This window comes from Polyodon spathula, chromosome 13 (genome assembly GCF_017654505.1).
Source record: "Polyodon spathula isolate WHYD16114869_AA chromosome 13, ASM1765450v1, whole genome shotgun sequence".
NCBI lineage: Eukaryota > Metazoa > Chordata > Actinopteri > Acipenseriformes > Polyodontidae > Polyodon > Polyodon spathula.
In genome coordinates, this window is record NC_054546.1 from 5,641,438 (window position 1) to 5,662,297 (window position 20,860).

A 20,860-nucleotide genomic window follows, 5' to 3' on the forward strand; every position below is an offset into this window, starting at 1 on the left:
GTCTTCATCTTTTATGTTTAAATTTTCCTTACAAAAAAAAAAAAACAAGTGGAGGCTGGAGTGAAGAAAATACGATTTGAAGCTGTTCAGTTACACAAATTTAATCCATTCTGTAATTTGCCAAAAAGTGTTCATCAGCCTCCGTAGCCTCTCCACTAATCTTTCTACAGCTTGCAGTTTAAATGGAGAAGACGGCTCTTTGTCTGTTCTGGACAGTATTATTTCAGTAATTTAGCAGAAATCTTTTTGCGGTTACTAATAACTTTGCGTTACTTTTACGATGACGAGTGATAATCAGATTCAGTTGATGAATCCACTCAGGGCTACAGCTTCTGGATTCAGCAGTGTTTATCCCCCCCCCCCCCCCCCTACACACACACACGCACGCCCATCTAAAGGTGAAATAGCTAGATAAGGGCCACTCTGTGCTTTACTTTTACTGGCTGTAAAAACAGTGTTGCATGCTTGTTGTGAGTTCAGTGTTTCTAATGAAAACAAACAGCAGGAGTTTATTCTTCCACATTTCACTACTTTGACTGACCCATGTTTTTTTTTCCCTCCATTAACAACGTCTTGTTTATTCCCGAAACTGCTTGGATTTGCTTTTGGCCGCGTATTGGAAAATAAATGTAATGGCAGCCAAAAAATCAAAAACCCAGAAGATTACAAATAATTGTTTAGAATTTCCAAGTCAAACATTATAAAACAGTCCCCCCAAAAAATTCATTGTCAAATTAAGTGTCCCACAATTTGGTCATTCGGCTCGGAATAGTGCAAACCAATATATACAACAAAACTAGTCTTAATTAAACACACCTGGTGCTAGACTGGTTCTTAAAGCTACAGGATATAAAGTGTCTAAATACGTGATACAATGTAGCATTTTCCTTGAGCTCTGTGCTGTATCTTGTGTTTTGCAGAATTAAGAGCTTGCCAGAGGGTATCCTATCCCCTTTGTGCCAGAATTCAGTAACGCCATACTTTCAGTCTTCAAGGATTTGTGAAAAGAGAAGTGAAAACTGTGGGCATTTTATTAACAGTATGTACAGTTGGGTGCACAGATCAATTATCTCTAGGCTGCTATAAAGTTGCTCTTGAATTTTAAATGTGTTTTGTTTTTTTGTTTTTTTTTGTTATTCAACATGCAATGTATTTATTTTAATGTAAGTGGTGTACCACTGTATCCTAATGGATTTCTGCTGAATGAAAGGCTTGCCCCTTAAAGGATTAAACAGAATAGCTGCAGGAGGGAACCCGAATGGGTTAATGCCTTTCCTTTTTGTGTCGGAGCGGTGGGGGGTGGGCATCAGTACTTGTGAGCGTGGCATGGATGTACACTCGCCACCAAACAAACATGGGCCAGGCCAGATGGCTCTTGTCACACAGAGAGAGTAAGTTCCAGAAACAGAAGACGCACCACCCACTAAGACCCCACATCTGCAGTGGAGCATTCTGCCTCTTTCTCTTTTCTTGCTGCAGTTAGCCGGTTTATAATTTGTTGAGGTAATTCCCTTATTTATGCACATTCTGTAGCCCTCTGGGGTGAGGGTATAGTGGCCTTTTGTTTTATTAGAGGTGATCAAAGTTTCATATATAATATCCTGATTACACGTTTCATATATATATAATATACTATATAATATTATATATCGGGATATATATAATATATATTATATCTCATAATAGATTTATATATATCTCATTTTTAGTAAAAAATAAACATGCGGAAATTAAGCGTGTCTGAAAACGGTTTCTCACCCCGAGGTTGCAGTTTCGAGTTTCCTGTAACTCTCTCTTTTTTAAAAGGTTTAAAACTGTATTGATTTGGTTTTGATAATGGGCCTACAAACAATATGATGTAAATATAGACATAGTTTATTTACATTAGTTGCTGCAAGCACAGGTGCAACTCAGTAGGGTAAGCAGTGAAAACACATAGTGCCCCACAGATACATAGGCAGCCAATAAAATAACAGATTCTCTTCTTTTCTGCCCAGGAAAGTCCTGCTGTGATTTTGTATCTCATATCTCATTCCCAGTTGTGCAGCTGGGTTGGACAGAGTACATGAAGATGGAGCACCTGTCTCTGTGAGTGAACAGTGCAGGTTAACTGAGCTCCTGGGCTTTTGTTTCTACCATTAGGCTACAGTGCTCCTGTTGTGTTTCATATCTTTACTACACAAAAAGGGAAAGTACTACACTAGCCGGCAAGTTGTTTATTTCAATTGAAGTAAAGAAAATGATTTGACAGGCAGAGGAATTTATTTATTTTTTTTTTTTTGGGTGAGATGTTATTTCATTCATAACCAACTGTTACTACAACTGCTGCAGCATTACACATACTGAAACAGTGTAGCAGATTGTACTGGGTGGCCAAATAGTGTTGCTTACTGCACTGTATGTACAGAAAAAAAAATCGAGATGCCAAACCTGATTGACAAAATTCATCAAGATGCGTTAAATCATGTCCCAGGCATTTTTAATCCTCTTATAAGGATGGGGGGTTGTAGTATAAATAAATGTGACCTTACTCAGCCATTATTGTAGTTAAATTAATAGGACAAGATTCAAAGAATTTTATTCCAAATCTTTTTTTTTCTTATGATTTGTAGTTTTAAAAAAAAGAAAAAAAAAAACTTTTTAAGAGACCAGACAGTGTCTACGGCACTTCCTCGCACCCTGTGGTCCACGGTGGTAATTCGTCTGAAGCCTCCATCTGTAACGGCATTTACGAACAGGGACCCCTGCAGGTGAGGGGAGGTTAAAAGCTCCAGAGTTGCTCTTTTGAATAGTGGTTAAGTCGCTTGCCTGCGTTGTGAGGGGTCTCTGATGCAAGCCTCGTCTCCGCTTACACATTAACAAGTTTGATGGTTCTGTAGAAAAAACAAATGTCCACGGCAGCAGTAAAAAAAATTGACGAGCTGACTTTACTGTATATCCATCCCTTGCATGTCAGTGAATACATTTCTAATTGCTACGTAATAATACATTCAGAATATAACTTGCATAATGTGTATAACGTGCATGGCTGAGCTACGTTGGGTTGCATCCCAACACTGTATACAAACCTGAGTATAACGAGCAGTGATTCGCCTTACAGTTGTACAGTTGTGTTCGAAATCTTCTTAAAAATCAGAGGGAGCATTCTTCTCTCTGGCAGCCTCAGAAACCCTTTCATGATAAGTCTGAAATCTTTTTGAAGTTGCTTAGAGTACTATTTCCCACCAGTGAAATGATTTGCTGTTTTTTGTGGTTTGCAGCATTGCAGAAGAGTGAGATATGTCCCATTGAAAGCGCAAGGGGGGAGTTTTGGATGTTAAATGATCCCCATCTCCTGTTGCTTGAGACAGCTGAGCTGCTACATATTGATCTGATAGCATTTACTTTTGATACTTTAAAACAAACCACCAGCGGCTGCACTCAGAGTTAAAGCCGCTGTGCTGCCATAGGGCCAGTACAGAAATGGAATGGACCAGAGCCCCAGGATCAATTGATCTCTGTTGAGCAGGGGAGCTGGCGGTGACACTTGACATTTCTATTAAACTCAGTGCAGTTATATACTGAATCACGCTGGATATTCCTCTAAAACCAAAACAGCTGAATGTAAGTTGACATTTGCCTGTAACAGGTCATTCTTGGTAATCTTTTAATACTTCGCTTGGCAATTGTTAAAGGCAATATTAAATTCCATGGCGCCATCCCAGGCTGCAGCTTGGATTGTTATCGGCCACAGTACCAGAAGAGCGAGCTCCACATCTACAGCTATAGACAAAAGTTTTACAGCACCAAGAATTTTAGGATTGAGACATAATATATATATATATATATAGATATATAATATATATATATATTATATATATATATATATATATATATATATATATATATATATATATATATATATATATATATATATATATATATATATATATATATATATATATATAATATATATATATATATGTATGTATATTATATATATATATATATATATATATACTATATATATATGTGATATATCTAATTATATATAGTTAAGAATATGTATATGTATATACATATAATATATACTATGCATGATTATATATATATATATATATACAGATATATATATATAGTATATATATATATATATATCTATACACACATAATTATTATATAGATTTGTATACCAAACATAAAAAAAAATACAAGGGTTTTAAAAGAAGAAGAGGACCGAACTTTTCTCTCTTCTCTGAAAATTTTCGAAATCGGTTCAGTCTTCCATTATAAAATTATCTACTAATATATATGAGTATATATATATATATATCTATATTATATATATATATATTATATGCATATATATATATTTGACAGAGTTGTGATCACAACATGTAAATCATAATATATCCAGGGTAAAAATGTTCAGTTCATGGTCACAGAACATGAAACTACACTAAACTACAAACAGACTTTGAAAACAGTCTAGTGGTCATTTGTTCTCTCCAGGTAATGTGAAAGGGGCGCAGGGGTTGGAGAGCTTGACCTCTATAGAGAATGAATACAATACCCCCTTTCCCCCAGCAGTCAGAGCAGCATGCTGGTGACTGCAAAGCAGACAGGCAGATGCTGTGGGTGACCCACAGCTGCTCCACTTCCAAAGTCTTTTTTGTTAATAAATACAAAATAAAGACACATTTTTGTTTTTGCTGTGGTTGGATTTTGTGGCAATACAGACTTACATTTTATCCATTCATACACTTCATGATAAATGCATTATTAAGACAATTCCAAATATGAATCATAATAATTCACCATAGTTCATCAGAATTTCATCAGAGAATACTTATAAATGAAATATATCCTGTTGTGGAACATTAAGATAAAAGCATCCCTAATTAACAAGATATGCAGACCATTGGCAATAGAGCACTATACTCAAGGACCATGGCTGCTTCATCTTTAAACTCAGGAAATGTTTTGTCTGAGGCTTGTTTTAGGGGGATAGAAATCAGAATTCAGAGGTAAGTTTCAATTTGAAAGGGTATGAGTGGAAGAGGGAGGGAGGGAGGGAGGGAGAGAGAGAGAGAGAGAGGGAAAGAAAAAGGGGGCTGGCGTTCTTAAAGTGCTGCGGAGACCAGATTAGAAAGAAGAAAAAAAAAAGGCAGGAAAAATGTGCAGTGCATCAGGGAAGGAAATGGAACTGTGACATGTACAAGCCCTTTGGAGAACAGAGAAGATATTTCGGCTGGCACTCACATGAGTTTTTTTTTTTTTTTTTTTAACACAAGGGCTGGGAAAGAAGAAAGACTGATTAGTCAAAAAGCTTTAGCCAAGTCAAGAGGGAGTGTTTTAAAGAGTTTGAGATTGAGCTGGATGGAGGGGTCTGCTAGAACAGTCGTAGCAGCGCAGCACGGGCTAATCTTCAGGAGCAGATAAAGGACAAAAGCGTTTTTTGTTTTTTTTCTGTTGCCCCGCCACCCTCGTTTTTTTTGTTTTTTGTTTTGCCTTCCTCCTGAAAGGGGAGTTTGTCTCAGGATGATGCAGCTGGAGGAATTGCGGCAGCCCGTTTGGAGGTACCTCTCGTAGCCAGAGGGGACTTGTGTAAAAAAAAAAAAAAAAAAAAAGGGGGGGAGAGAGGAGGGGACTTCCCCCGGGCACACTCTGAAAATCTTGTCGTCTCCTTTCTTCCTCTTTTTTATGTTTTGTTTGGCTGACATGTGCGGTTCGTAATCAGAAGAATGTGGAGACAACATTTTCCAGGCAAGGGGGCACATTTCCTGTTTCTTTTCTGTTTGTTTAATAAAGTGTTGCATAGGGTTTTCAACTCCACTTTTGGCTGCTGCTTTATTGTAGAGAGGGCTGGGGGGGGCTTTTTTTTGCCTTAATGGAGTAATTCAATAGAGTGGTGCAAGAAAAGAGAGAGAGAGAGAGAGAGAGAGAGAGAGAGAGAGAGAGAGAGAGAGAGAGAGAGAGTGTGTGTGTGTGTGTGTGTGTGTGTTTGTGTGCGCGTGCGCGTGTGTGTGTGTTGATGTACTTTTTTATATACTGCAAGGGTCTATTTTCTTTCAAAGCTCTGTAACGTAGGCAACAGAGATTAATAAGAATTAAGTCCAGTGTTATGCATCTGCTTCTGCCTGCTTTTGTTTCTGCCCTCTGATTTGTAGCGCGCCCGAGCCTCAGTGGTCAGCACAAAGGCTGCCATTTAGCAGGGAGCACTCTAATTTTCTAGGCAGGGGTGCCATTGGAGTGGCGCACAACTGAGTGGCAACGGGGGGTGGAGCAGGGCAAGGGAGGATAAGCAGGCCTTGTGTGCTTTAGGGGGTGGGGGTGGGGACCTGAAACAAAAGAAGCTTATACTATTGTGTGTGTGTGTGTGTGTGTGTGTGTGTGTGTGTTTAGAACGAGGTCGAGCAGGAATTCGATACCTTTTGGGCAGGGTAATATTCCAAGACAGATAAACGAGGAATAAAGGGAGATACAGTTTTAAATAAAAATAAAAAAAGACTTTTTGTTAATCCAGTGCTATGGTTTACTATACTTTGTGGCGGTAAGTTCTGACTAGTTCTTGCGCACCTCTTTGGAAGCGTTAGATGGTAGTGTATTACAGAGATAGCCAGCAGTTTAAGCTTTTAGCTTTCACTTACTGGAAGACCCCTGTAAAAGATTTCTTTTTATCAGACTCCTACTGTTGCCATGTTTTTGGGGAACTTATTGGACTGGCCCGACGTTAGAAGCCACAAAGACATGTTTCGGTGCGTTTTATGTTGCTAGGCAACTGGAAACATGTGTTGTTTCTAAGGAAGAGGTTGGTTTTCTACCTGCAGGAAGGGTTAAAAAAAACAGCACAAATAAGGCCACTTTTAACCAGGGTTTGACATCATTACACTGTGGAACATTTCACTCAACACTGACTTTTTTTTGTTTTTATATATATATATATATATACATACATACATACATACATACATACATACATACATACATACATAATACACACACACACATATATATATATATATATATATATATATATATATATATATATATATATATATATATATATTTTTTTATTGTTCCGTCAGAGTTTAATTTAGCCTGTTTGAACATTACTGACAGAATGATTATCCTTTACTCTAAGTATACTGCACAAATCCTATTTAACTGTTCATAATGTCTTAACAAGCTATTACTTTTCTCTTACACCATGACAAAAAACATAGAGATCCCATAGGTGCCTACAAATGTTGCAGTTTCATTTTTACTGCTATCTCGAGAACCACTTGTCCAGCTGTGCTGGAATTTGATGAGGCAATTCTTTCAGCAAGTCCTTGAATGTATCAGAATGGAGTTCTGATTTGCAGTTCTGGTGCGGGTTTTAGTATATCTGTAGAATTGTGATTTTTGGGAACCTTTGCATGGAAATGATTCCCCAGTGAGCTACAGTATGTGTTCATAACCCAGATTCCAGATTGGCTTATCTACTCATTGCTAGAAAAATTGGCATGGCCATTTGAAATGGTGGGTTATTCCACTTGTTATCATTAATTATGGTTCTGAGTAATGTGTTGTTTACTGTACTTGGTGGAGATCTGAAGTACTAATGCTGATCATTTATTAACACACCTATTGCAGGTTTCAGATCTGCCCAATATTAGAAACAAAATTGAAAGAGAGCTGCTGGTAATATTTCATGTAAAACACAAATGTCTCGAGAGCGGGATGGAAATAATTACACAGCCCTGTGCTGGAGGTCACAGCTCAGACATTGGAATCAGACCGAGATTGTCTTCTGCCAAAAGCAGTTGAACATACAAAACTAAACAGAAGAAAGAAGTTAGGTTTAACATCCTCCAGTACTGCACTATCCTGCCCAAAAGGAGTTTGCGAGTGCACGGTTAAATATGTTACAGCCAAAGGCATGGAGTCCCCCGAGGGTTTCTCTCTCCCATTGTGCTTTCTGTATTACCCTAACCCTGTCCCTAACCTTTATCAGTTTGTGTGCATAATTAAATTGTTGAATTTGAGGGTTTGTTTTGTCTTAACTTTTCAAGGTTAGCAGTCCTTTTGAATTTTAAGGAATGTGAAACACCTGAAAGCATGAATCATAGAGCGAATTCTTCTTGTGGGAATCATTTCCGTGGCCGAGAGATCAACTGTTTACTGGGAAACGTGGATGTGTCATCAGAGGGTTATAGTTTATGAACTGAAGTGGGCTGCAGTGGTTTTTGCTGTAAACTTGTGCTTTTAGTATACTTGGTAGTGCTTTATACTAAGAAATATTTAATAGGAATAATTATACCTTTCATTCTTGGTGTTTACCACTAATAACAACTGTCTGTGCTGAATAAGTGATGACTGGGATTAGGGTTATACAAAAAAAGAAAATCCTTGTAACACTCAGAATTACCAGCTACTATAGGAGTCTCAGATTATAGTTGCATTTGTTATGGTGTATCTGCAGTACAGTAAACCTTCTCAAATTACGCTGGGGGTGCATCACAGCATTGCTATTAGACATGCAGATCCTTTGATAAAGGTCTTGAATGCATGTACCCTCCTAAGGCAGGATCTTCAAGTCAAAGTGTAAGGACTCTGCCAGCAGCGATGGAGGATGCAAGGATATCCCAAAGCAGCTGCAGCATAGAAAGCACTGGACATTGATCACCATCTTCATAGATGACAGCTTTGTTCTTTTGCGGATACAGCATGTGACAATGTTGCCCCTTCTCTGACCTTCCCGTAGTCTCCGGCTATCATCTGGAAAGCGACCCCATCTCTATGCTGAGTTCTGTCACAACCTGACTTGCAAACCAGTGATGTGGAGAGATCTGTGCATTGTGTCACTCTGTAGAGTAAGAGCTGTTGCCAGTATAATATGGCAGTGCAATGTGCTGTAATACGTAATATGTACGTTGCACTCTATGAGCCTGCCAGGGACCAGACAGCTGCCAAATGTTGCCATAGAAAACTCTGTTTGCATGGATGAGGTGGTGGGAAGTACTGATGGTGAGTTAGAGATTCTACTTCCAGCCTTGAGGCTGCTTACTGGACCTTGTGCCTCCATAAACCTTTCTCACTGCGGCACAGAATTATCAGAGGAGTCCGTTGAGTTTGTGAATGTTGTGTTTATTTACATCGTCAAGTTGGATTTGTTTGAATTTTAGTTTTTATGTTGATTTTAGTGTTTGCACCATCTTTGTTTTGTAGTGTATTTTGTAATTCATTTTCTGTTGTCCGCCATCTTGCTTTGCTGTGTGAAGAGAGGAAGGAAGCTCAGCGTGGCGGCATAATTTGAGGGAGTTTGGAAAAAATTTAAAAAATGACTGTCAACAGCGTCACAGGGGCAATAGTTGGATCTATTTTTGGCATTGTGATGAGGTTTTAACCAATCACACGGCAGAATTTCTAAGGAGTGATTTATATATATATATATATATATATATATATATATATATATATATATATATATATATATATATATATGATAGTGACGTAATCTGGACCGGTGGCAAATTACGACGTTTTTTGCAAAATAATGATGGTATATTTTGTTTCTTTTTTTTATATTTTAATGAAACACCATATCAGAAGGTAAACAAAAGCCTGAGGTTATAAGCTCCAGCAGTGCCCCAGATGCCACTGCTCAAAATAAAGTATTTTGTAATCCTGCCAAAGCCAGTTAAGTAATCACCATGACAGTCTGGGCAAAGGAGCACTGTACTTGCAGTTCCGTTGCGCTTGTTCTTTTTTCTGCTGTCACGGTACAGCTGGAGGTTTACTCTTTTACGTCTGCCCTCTAAGCCCCCTGTTATATCTCCTTCCCCATCTGCACTGCTAGCTAGAAGTTTAAATGTTGTAGAGTATACTGGATCCATGGAGAATATGACCTCCGAAGCTGGGGCTTTCTGTATGAGTTGATTTTCATCCATTGGAAATCAGTCCACTTAAGTGATCTCATCCACAGGTCTAATAATGTTAATCAAGCTTCAAAATGTGATATTCTGATATGTGTTTTCTTTCTACTGTACTAACAGATGGATGGTAACAAATGGGATGTATAATATGATAGCAATGATGCCTCATTGTGGTACAGTGTAGTTGGGACTAAATGTGTTTGTAAATTGGAATGGAAAAATGTGACCATTATTCTTTTTTGTGGAGTGGCTTTCCAATGCAGCAGTGTATTTAGCTTGTAATTATAACTCATAAACGAGCGGATTACTCACTTTGGTGACTAACAGATTATAAAAAGACCGGGATCATTATTAATTAAAACTGGTGTCAAGTCTGCTTGCCAACCACAGCACTCCCGCTGTACTGTACTGGAAGTCTTTGTCCAGTTAATTGGTTAATCGTTGCTTCACAGTAACATCTGGACAGAGAGTGCCTCCAGATGTTGACCTAAAATATAAAACAAATAGTCTTTAGCTCCTCCTTGAGAGATTATAATGCTCTGAAAAGTAGAACTTTTTTCTTTTTTTTTGCTGGCCAACAGTTTTCACTGTAATGAAAACCCATTGGGTATAGAGATATGAGTGGAGCTGTGGTCTTGTGATTACTGTTGGGAAACACTGTAGAATGTATTTACTACTTTGTGCATTTTCTCCAGTTTAAAATCAAACTTAATTTGCACTCAGTTGTGAGTAAAATGAATGAAACTAATACCTAGGAAGGACAGTGTTCTTCAGTGCACTAAACCACCAACTCCTCCCCACTTGCTGTGCAGGTATCCGCCCCCAGATCATGAACGGCCCCATGCACCCCCGGCCCCTGGTGGCGCTGTTGGATGGGAGGGATTGTACTGTGGAGATGCCCATCCTCAAAGACCTGGCAACGGTAGCCTTCTGTGATGCCCAGTCCACACAGGAGATCCATGAAAAGGTTGGTACAGATACAAAACAAATATGAGATTCATCAACTTCTTATCATGGTGTTTCCTTGGAGATAGCAGGCAATCGTTTACAGTACACTGTTGTCGTTCTCCCCCCCTCAGAAAAATATAGCATTATACGTCCCCACACGTTGCTACAGCTGTTTAAATACTTGTCATTTCTCTTTTCATTATTAACATTCTGACAACATTTTGCAAAGTCGGTTCCAAAGCTCTTCAAAATGTCCGCTGTAGTGCACTGGGGTTTGAGATCTGTCCTCTATATCACTGCAGGAAGAGCAATTAAAAATAAATAAATAAATAAATAAAAATTCTCTGGCTTCTCTGTTCCTTACCACATCATGGATTATTATTGCTGTTACCTGTTTGACAATGTGGGCAATAATCCTGACACCAGCAGTGCACTAGAGTGGACATTTAAAAAAAAAAGCTTTGAAACTGACTTTAAAGGTATAAGTGTAAAAAGTTGTCAGGATGTTAACAATGAAAAAAAAATACAGGTACGTTATTTAAACAGTTGTAGCAACAAATGGGGAAGGGGAATGTATTTTTCAGAACCCCGCTACGTACTCTTTAAACTCTAGTTTAAATAAAGTGGATTTTATTAGGGTTAATGTCTCTGAGTGCCAAGGTACAGCAGCCCTACCAGAAGCATTATCATAATAGAGAGCCTCATAATGAGAGAGGAATGTAATTATATTTTGCTAAATTTCATCAGCCCTTTATTGCTTTTTATACAGCAGTACAGCAGCACTGAATACATGTGCTGCAGAATAGAGGGCAAGACTTTCGCAGAGCCTGCTCTCAACAGAAAAATCACCTGGTCATCACGTGTCAGTCACTATAGATCCAAAAGAGCATGGGCCCCAGCAAGCGTTTGCAAAATATTTTTTATGTAAAACAGACACTCGCAGATTATATCATCTGACTGGGTTAAGAAATCTTTGCACACAGTCTTTTTCTCTGTGTTTTCAACTCCACAAAGATCATCATAAATGCACTTTTAAATCTACATCTGAATTTACAGTACAGCATACCATTATCCTTTTACTTCCCATAGCTATGAACATTAGTCATTAATGAACACATTGTATATTGAAGCTAAGCATATGTCTTTCATTAAAAGAAAAAACTACCCCATCTCCCATGATAAATCTTTTTATATGTGAATCATATAGGACTGGAATGACATGTAGTGTAATACTGTATGATGACAGGACTCAAGTCTCGCCAACGTAAAAAGGATGGCTTTAATGGGGGGGAAAAAACAAATCATTGTCTGGTAATGCAATGGATGAAAGGGAGGGCTGCTGTCGCTGTCTGTCAGTCTTTGTATGATCAGATCTATTTTTAAGCAAGAGCAAAGTGTGCTGTGAGGATCTCCTGGCAAGCTCAGATCTTGATTAAATGATCACACTGTAACTCACTGCAACCCAGAACCACTCCAAATGAATGCAGCCATCATTAGAAAGTAAGAGACAGGCCACTTTAACTGTCTTTACCTGCAACTCGGTTTACAAAATAAGGGCAGTGTTTTTTTTTATAGGAAGAAATGAGAGTAAGCTTTTCGCTATGAGGGATACAGCAGTAGGCTTGACTTGTTCAAATTAAGCCCACTGAGTTTCCTAAGATGTGTGGTATTGTCAAGCGACTTATCTTAAGGGGTGCATGTTTACAAAAAAGAAGATAGCTTCAGTTGCCATGGGATGGTTGTAGGTTTATGGGAACCAGTCTTTACATCACAAAAACAAATTTGCTTCATAAAGTATCTGTTTTTAATAATAATAATAATCATCTTGTTTTTATGTAGCACCTTTCATAGTGGACCACCATCACAAAGCACTTTACAAGATACGAGACTAGGGTGTGTGAACTATGCATCAGCTGGAGAGTCACTTACAACAACATCTGACCCAAAAGATAGAGCATAAGGAGGTTAAGTGACTTACTCAAGGTCACATAATGAGTCAGTGGCTGAGCTGGGATTTGAACCGGGTACCACCTGGTTACAAGACCGTTTCCACTGGACCACTTACCCTTTACAATTCAGACCTCAGAGATGAAGGCTAGAGTATTTTTGGCTAGAATGATGTCAAAGAAAACTACAAAAAACATCACAAAGATTTGCTCAGAATTTCCATTCAGTTGACCACAGCATTCAGAAATGTTATTTCTCTTGCGAAACACTTAATTGCGTCAGTCATAATCCACAGAGGGATTCTTTGTCTAGAGTAAATCTTGGCTTTTGGCAAATCACATAAGCAATGGAATAAATGTGAAGAAGAGCTTTAACCTTGAATTAGCATCCACCAGGAATTCCTGGTCCAGGGTTCTAATAAAAGCTTATAGAAATTCAGGTAGTCATTTTGAGTTTTATATATGTCTTGAGAAGTGCTTGTATGATTTAATAAAGCCTGGTTAGGTCCTTTTTTGCAAAATATGTTGAACGTCTATGGAGGACGTGCAGTAGCCTGTCCGTGTATACGTAGATCACACTTGCATTTTATTATAGTACCGACAGTGTGTGCATGTCATAGTAATCTGTTGTTGTTTTCTTTTTTTTTTTTTTGATGATAGTGATAGCTCTCAGTGTATATTTACAGTATGTTGCTAATGTACTTGTTTATACATAAGAGAGACAAGGAGACATTTTAGTCTTATAAAATAGGTATGTTGTCCCGGGATGAGAACTACGATACTGTGCTTGTGAATATTAATGACTGCCTTGCACTTCTCAATATTTAGATTGAGGACTATTTTCCTCCACAGTAACCCTACTGCTCTTTAATAATGAACCTTTGATTTGCCATTTCCCTAGCCAGAAACTATTAAATGAAGCAATATTAAGCATTGCTCCTCCAAAGCAAGACCTACTACCATCAGACTGAATCCTGCCATTAAAGACACTGCTATGAATTATGTATTGTTTTTTTTTTTTGTTTGTTTGTTTTCCCCCTTAGGAACTTCTGCATCCCGAAATTACAGTTTGAATGTTAAAATGTTGCCTCGAGTGAACAGGAACGTGTGGTTCTCAGTTTGTGCCCCTCTGCCCTGCAGGTGCTGAATGAAGCGGTGGGCGCCATGATGTACCACACCATCACCCTGACCCGAGAGGACCTGGAGAAGTTCAAGGGTCTGAGAGTCATCATCCGAATAGGCAGCGGCTACGACAACATCGACATCAAGGCAGCCGGCGAGCTCGGTGCGCGCTCCCTGTCTTTTATTTATATTGCTTGCCTTGCTAGAGGCCATTGAAACCAAAACCTGGCACCCTTGGTGGTCCTGACCCGTCAAGAAAGTGATAACAGCACTCATACTTACACATGGTTTAGAGCTACAGAGTGATAAGCGATCAAAACCAGTCTAGCAGTTTCATTTTTTTTTTATTATTCAGGTTGGAAATAAATGAATCAGCAGCAGCTGGTTTTTAACAGGAACAATTGAACATATTTGCAAGGAATAGTATTCCCTTGCAGGACTTTATAAATCCTGTAATCCAGAAGGAGTCTTATTCTGCCACTGCGCAGATCCTTTAAATGGGTGGTTGGAAATGCACTGCAGCTAGCTTTGTTCAAGTAAATAAGTTGGTAACTCAGAATTAAAAGGAATGCCAAGCACGGTGATGGATAAGAGAAGTGATTGATGGCCAATTCCCAGTTCCCAGTAAAGAGCCTGTTATATGAGACTGAAGGTCCAGATATTTCATAAGTGGTGCTAAAGGAGACCTCTTTAGGAGCTCCTTGGCAGCGCGCCACCACGAGATGACAATGCCGCCGCCAGCAGCCCAGTGTAATCCGCTGTTGAAGGGATGAGAAGAGATAGGGAGTTGAATGGTGTTACCAGACACAAATCTACATCCTGCGTCTCACAGAAATAGCAAGACGGGGTCAGGCGTGAAATAAACAGATCGCTGCTTTGAGAGCTGAATCTAGATAAAAACAAATGAGGTGGTTCAAATGGGTGTTGGGACCTCAGCATGTGGCAAGCTTGCCTCTGACTCAGTACTCCAGTAAAAGTGCCTGTTTCTAGGACCAAGGTACTCTGGAGAGCAGCTTGGCTCCACTGGAACACCACAGCCTCAGATACAGTACAATGCAGGCCTGTTCATGCTAAACTTGTTTTAAATGCCAGCTTGATTGCCATTGTGTCTGTTCGGCTAAACTGTCGTTTCGGTGAACACCAAGTTCAGGCCAAGTACTGTACTGTACAGTTACACACATTCGATGTATCATTAGTTGCAGCCTTCCAGTAAATAGAAACTTTCCTGTATACCTACATGTGTTGCACTGCAATTTACGTTGGAATACATGAGGATTCAGAGTGGGATTTATTTCAACTCATGGGTTACTTTCTCCACAAATGAAGTGCAGTACATTATCCCACTCGTCCGATCCGTCACGTATCCTTAGTTTATCCCCCGCACAGCAGATGGATCCTGACAGACTGGCACATTTTAAATGTCTCCCCAGGAGGGACCGTTCAACAAGGGTTCCAGCTCTTTACCACACTGCGGCTCTCGCTACTCCCCAAGCCCAGCTGCAGCTGTGAGCACCGTGCTGCTGGATGACACTGATCGATGGTAACCCTTAATGAGCCTGGCTGGAGCACAGCCCCCTGGAACACCTCACCGCAGAAGAGGTGTACTTTATAGAAACAAGCCCATTGAGTTTTATTGGCAGGAAATGACAAAAACGAATGTCGAGGCTGAAGGGCCTGGTAGATCAAGTTAGTGGAGAACAAAGGCATCTCTTATGTCTTTCCTGCAGGAAAAACCCTTCAACACCACACTATATTAGAAGAGAAAGGAATAGATGTCTATAGGAATAGAACAGTAGAACAATATACAGTAAGCTTTCTTCATTAATGCAATTGGCAGCTGCTGAAGACTTATCCGCTTATGGGGCAAAGATGTACATATAGCATGACTGTAAATGATTGTTTCACCAACATGCTACCCTTTTTAAGATTTTAATACAGGAATTACACTGGTGACGAAACAGAAACTAGACCTTGATAAACGTCATTGTTGCAGCAGCAAAGGACCCTCACCCTCACCCTGTGCATTTAACTAATTGACTCTCTCTCTCTGTGCATGGATATCATGTTGAGCTGTGGTGCTGTTTTGAGTAACGGGTTGTGTGCTTGTGTCCTGTTCCAGGGATCGCGGTGTGTAACATCCCCTCTGCGGCAGTGGAAGAGACGGCCGACTCAACGCTCTGCCACATCTTGAACCTGTACCGGCGGAACACGTGGCTGTACCAGGCGCTGCGCGAGGGCACTCGTGTGCAGAGCGTGGAGCAGATCCGCGAGGTGGCATCGGGGGCCGCGCGTATCCGCGGGGAGACGCTGGGCCTCATCGGCTTTGGTACAGGCCTGGGGCTTGTACCCTGAAACTTAGTTTATTATTAATACAGTGCACTGGCGCTTGTCTTTTGAAGGGTGCGTCAAAATCTGACTCAAGTCTGGTGTGTAAATTTCCATATTTTATAGAGGACACAATTAAAATGCCTGTACCTGAATTTTCAGCATTCAGTCAGCAGGTGGCACTGCATGCTAATTAATTTGGCCTCTGCCGTGTGCAATTCATAGGTTAAACGATGTTTAAGGAGAAGTGATTTTAGTCATAATGGCATATTAAAATGTCCAGATCACACAGAAAACATCAGGCTTTTTGAATAGTCTTTAAGGTCAGGATTGAGCACTGTGGAGGGAAGCTTCCACTGTGAAAGTGTCATCAATCTCATGAACATGTGAATCACAGAACAAAATGAAAGGAGGAGTAAAGGGGGGTAAAGCGTGCTACGTTATGATGGCATTGTTTAATAGCTATGTTTTAGGCTGAGCAGAGTGACATTGAGCTGTAATGACATTGAAGATAATGATCCTGATGATTACACTGCAGCTGTCCTCTTCAGTGGAATTAGTGCATTAGAGCTGCGTCAGGTCCCCTTCCCAGACCATGACAGTTGCCTTAGTCATGCCCAATTAAAAATGCACTTAACACAGAGATGGCAGGAAAACAGACCTTATGGACAATAAATAAATACTTTAAAATTACAGATGAATATTAACCGGTGGTGTGGTGATGTGATGCATCACCGTGGTTATGTCCCAAGTCACGCAGTAGTGAATTACACTTGCTTTTTAATGCTGTGAAGACTCTCGGTACTCAGAACAGCTTCAGTATTAAATACATGGAGAAAGACAGCATTGAAGACATCAAGAAATACTTATAGGCAGAACTTTTGTTGTGGGATTTTTTCTAGTGACTTCTCTTCAGGCACAGCAGTGCATATTTACCCACACAGCCCCCCGTTACTTTAACTGCCCCAGACGGCCTTTGGAAATGACTTGCAATCAGTGTTGACCCTGGCTGGGCCTTTTATCCTGTTGCCAATCCACTGAACTGATCTTGCCTTTAAAAAACCAGAACAGTGCTAAATAATTTTATAGTGCCCTTAGGCTAGATGAGCTGTCGACCTGCCTTTTGTAGTACGGTCCAACTGACAAAGAACCCATCTTCATTCTTGAGATACAATGTCAGATCTAGGCAAGGTGGCCAGCTTTTCTGTGGACTGATCTGAAGGATCTCGGCAGCCTGTTGATTTTGTTGATAAAAGTGCACTGATTCTGAAGGGGACCTTGAGCGTTCAAAGGGTTGATTGATTCCAGTTAGCTCGTCTGGTCTCGGATGAGGAGCTTTACATAAACCGATAGCTGTTTATCTCCTCTAAAAAACTGTTGACCTACTCTCAACATTCAAGGCAGATACAAAAAGAAAAATGCATGGAACTTTTTAATCCCATTTTGAAACAAAAGAAAACAAATGTGTTCCTTGGTTAAGCGCCCGAGGATTTAAAAGTGTGCCTCTCCTGGTATTAATGTTGATATGACTGCTTACTGCAGTGGAGTATTAAAGACTCCACTGCTAGGGGTCTTACGGGGTCTTAGATGAAGGACTTACTGTCACTTTCTGGAGGGTTTAATGTGTGACACAAGAGCACATGCAAATTGTGCTATTGTTACAGCCCTGCCATTCACAGCCAGCGGAGGTTTGAGCAAAGACGAGGACATCTGTGAAAGTTTTAGGCACTGAAGGAGCCATTATGTCAAACAGTCAGTGCTCTGTTGAATGGGCTAAAAGGGTTGTCTGCATGGCGCTGGAACCAATAGATTTAGTATGGTGGAAGTAAACTTGCATATCATTGGAACAAGCAGCAGCAGAGTTGGATACATGCAGATTAACTATAGTATGCTTTTTGCAACTGTATAAAAGGCTTTACAATTCAGTTCCATTTTCACTGCTCTCCTTACCACTGGGCTGTTTTTATATACTGTATTTTTTTGTTACTTTTTAAGTTTATTGTCAAGCAGGATTTAAGATGAATAGGATCCTCCCATAGCGTCCAGAGTAGACAGATTTTGTAATTGTTCTGCTCTTCTCATGACGCTGATGGAGATACGAGTTGAAATTTTTGTTTACCTGTCTGGGGCAGGGTAGTAGATTTGCCCCTTGCTGGGGATGCATATCCATCGACATAGGGATTTGGTAGTGAAGGCATACTGACTGTTGATTGGCTGAGCCCTTGAAGGTGATAATACTGGCTTTGATTCACTTCGAAGCTGTGAAGCATCATGGTACTGTCAACGGAACTCTCTGATTTGTCGGCAGGGCGCGCTGGGCAGGCGGTAGCGGTCCGGGCGAAGGTGTTTGGCTTCAATGTGATTTTCTACGACCCGTACCTGCAGGATGGGCTGGAGCGGTCATTGGGGGTGCAGCGCGTCTACACCCTGCAGGACCTGCTGTACCAAAGCGACTGCGTCTCACTGCACTGCAACCTCAACGAACACAACCACCACCTGATCAACGACTTCACCATCAAACAGGTACACACACACAGTGCCCTGTCCTTACCAGGACATAAAAGAAGCTTAGAAACGTGGTTATTGAGATTTAAAACCCTTTCCCCTTTGGCAGTGTTATTGTTGTCCTTTTTTTTCCTGTTTGGATTTTTATTATATAACTGTGTTTTGTCCGCAGATGAGGCAGGGCGCGTTCCTGGTGAACTCTGCACGGGGTGGCCTTGTTGACGAAAAAGCCCTGGCCCAGGCTCTAAAGGAGGGGAGAATACGGGGGGCAGCCCTGGACGTCCACGAATCAGAGCCTTTCAGGTGGGACAGAGACCGAGAAACTGGGAAGCCAAGCTGGAGACCCAGTGATCAGAAGGGTGTGGGTTTACAGGGTAAAAAGTTCTGCACATTGATACTGGCTTTTAGTGGGAGTACAGTTTTAATGCTGTCATTTTATTATAGTATTTCGTGTTTATTATTTTACTGCTGTTTCCCACCAACATGATGCAGATGCACACTTGGTTGTGAGCCAAAAAACAAATGTGTCAGTACATCATTCAAATTGTGAATTGCCATGAAGTGTAAACACGGTAATTAAATAAACAAGTGCTAAAAAAGGAATCGTACTGTTTGTGTGGTCAGAAATCAACACAATCAGTGCCTTGAGTTTAAATTAGAGACAGGAATGGCCACTTCTCTTCCTTTGTCGTTGAATGGTATGGTGTCCATTTTGAATTCTCTCTGAGCTTGGTCATGATAACCATGTCAATAGGATTCTAGTTTTCTCACATTACGGGCCGTATTCACCAAGAACGCTGGAACCAGAGGGAAATAAAGACTTGATAACATAATTGCAGCAATCCTGCTGATCGGAGAGGATATAGTAACACCCACAGTTTGATGTGCTTCCCTCTGGTGCTTTCATAAAGAGTCTATTCATAACAAGTTATTTGAATTGGAAGCGTTGTCATTCTCAGAGTAGGAAAACTCATATTAAATATCTAATAAAACAAACCCAGGATTGAGCAGTAAATGCTTCCGTTGTGTGTCTCTCTATTGAATGTATGAAGAGTTCACAACAGAACCTTACACTGTATTGAATAAAATGGTTGAGTTCAAAATAAGCATCACAGCATTTCCACCTTGTCTAGCTTCATTAGAACTTCCTCTTCAGACATTTTTAGCATCATCTTAATTTGACACCTAGCAACCCAGAGCATCTCACTTTGTTACCAAAATAAAACAATGACACTTTGGTGTGCCTTTAAACTGTTCCGTTTAACATCCAACAGCCTTTCTTAGCAGCAGGCATTTTAAACAGCAAATTCATACCTGCTTTCATTTTGTTACTAGAAATGGCTGAAATGAGAGAGACCAGCAAAACAGCTACAAGGCATCTCCCTTCCGTCACTGCGTGCATAATTCTACCATGTTAACTTTCTATCTATCTGTACTTTATAACGCATATATCTTTTCTTTTTAAAGTAAAATGCAAAGGGGATATATTTCAGCCAATCTCTTCTAACAATTTACTTAATCTGAAATAAGACAAATAGCAAGGTTACAATGTGTCACAAATCACGGTTGTGGTCTGATATACACTATTATTATTATTATTATTATTATTATTATTATTATTATTATTATTATTACAGTTATTACTGGAAATATTTATTACACACAGAATAGACAGGACCTCTGTGTATGACCAGGATGAACCTTTGTGACGTGAAGTATGCTAAGCAGGCACCTGAAAGCCAGAATCTAACCGCTGTGTATTTTTCAGTTTGGCTACTTTGTTTAACTCTTATTTATTTGTCAAAAAAAAGAAATGTCTTTTTTTTTTCTATCTGACTACAATTTGAAATGCTCCTGATGTGGTGGATGTTAGCTGACAAGTTATTTTCATTTTCATTAAGTTTTGCCCAGGGCCCGCTGAAAGATGCTCCTAATTTAATCTGTACACCACATACTGCCTGGTACAGTGAGCAGGCATCGCTGGAGATGAGGGAGGCAGCTGCCTCAGAGATTCGACGAGCCATCACTGGTACGGCTTTGCTTGAAAATAAATAGAAACATTTTTAATAATGAGGACCTCTGCTCACCTTAAGTGTATTTGCTGTGTAATGCATT

At 39.9% G+C, this 20,860-nt stretch overlaps 1 protein-coding gene across 4 annotated transcripts in view; it reads left to right on the forward strand.

The window, feature by feature from the left end:
• Positions 1 to 20,860, forward strand: part of LOC121325404 (C-terminal-binding protein 2) — a 77,601-nt gene that overhangs the window by 52,145 nt on the left and 4,596 nt on the right. For 3 of the 4 annotated variants that reach the window (XM_041267856.1, XM_041267855.1, XM_041267854.1), the window contains 6 exons: positions 10,712 to 10,866; positions 13,934 to 14,078; positions 16,035 to 16,241; positions 18,549 to 18,763; positions 18,918 to 19,048; positions 20,647 to 20,774. In XM_041267856.1, the coding sequence (XP_041123790.1) occupies positions 10,712 to 10,866; positions 13,934 to 14,078; positions 16,035 to 16,241; positions 18,549 to 18,763; positions 18,918 to 19,048; positions 20,647 to 20,774 (981 nt within the window). Of the gene's footprint in view, positions 1 to 5,128; positions 5,746 to 10,711; positions 10,867 to 13,933; positions 14,079 to 16,034; positions 16,242 to 18,548; positions 18,764 to 18,917; positions 19,049 to 20,646; positions 20,775 to 20,860 lie in introns of those variants that run through there. The other variant, XM_041267857.1, reaches the window with a different exon arrangement.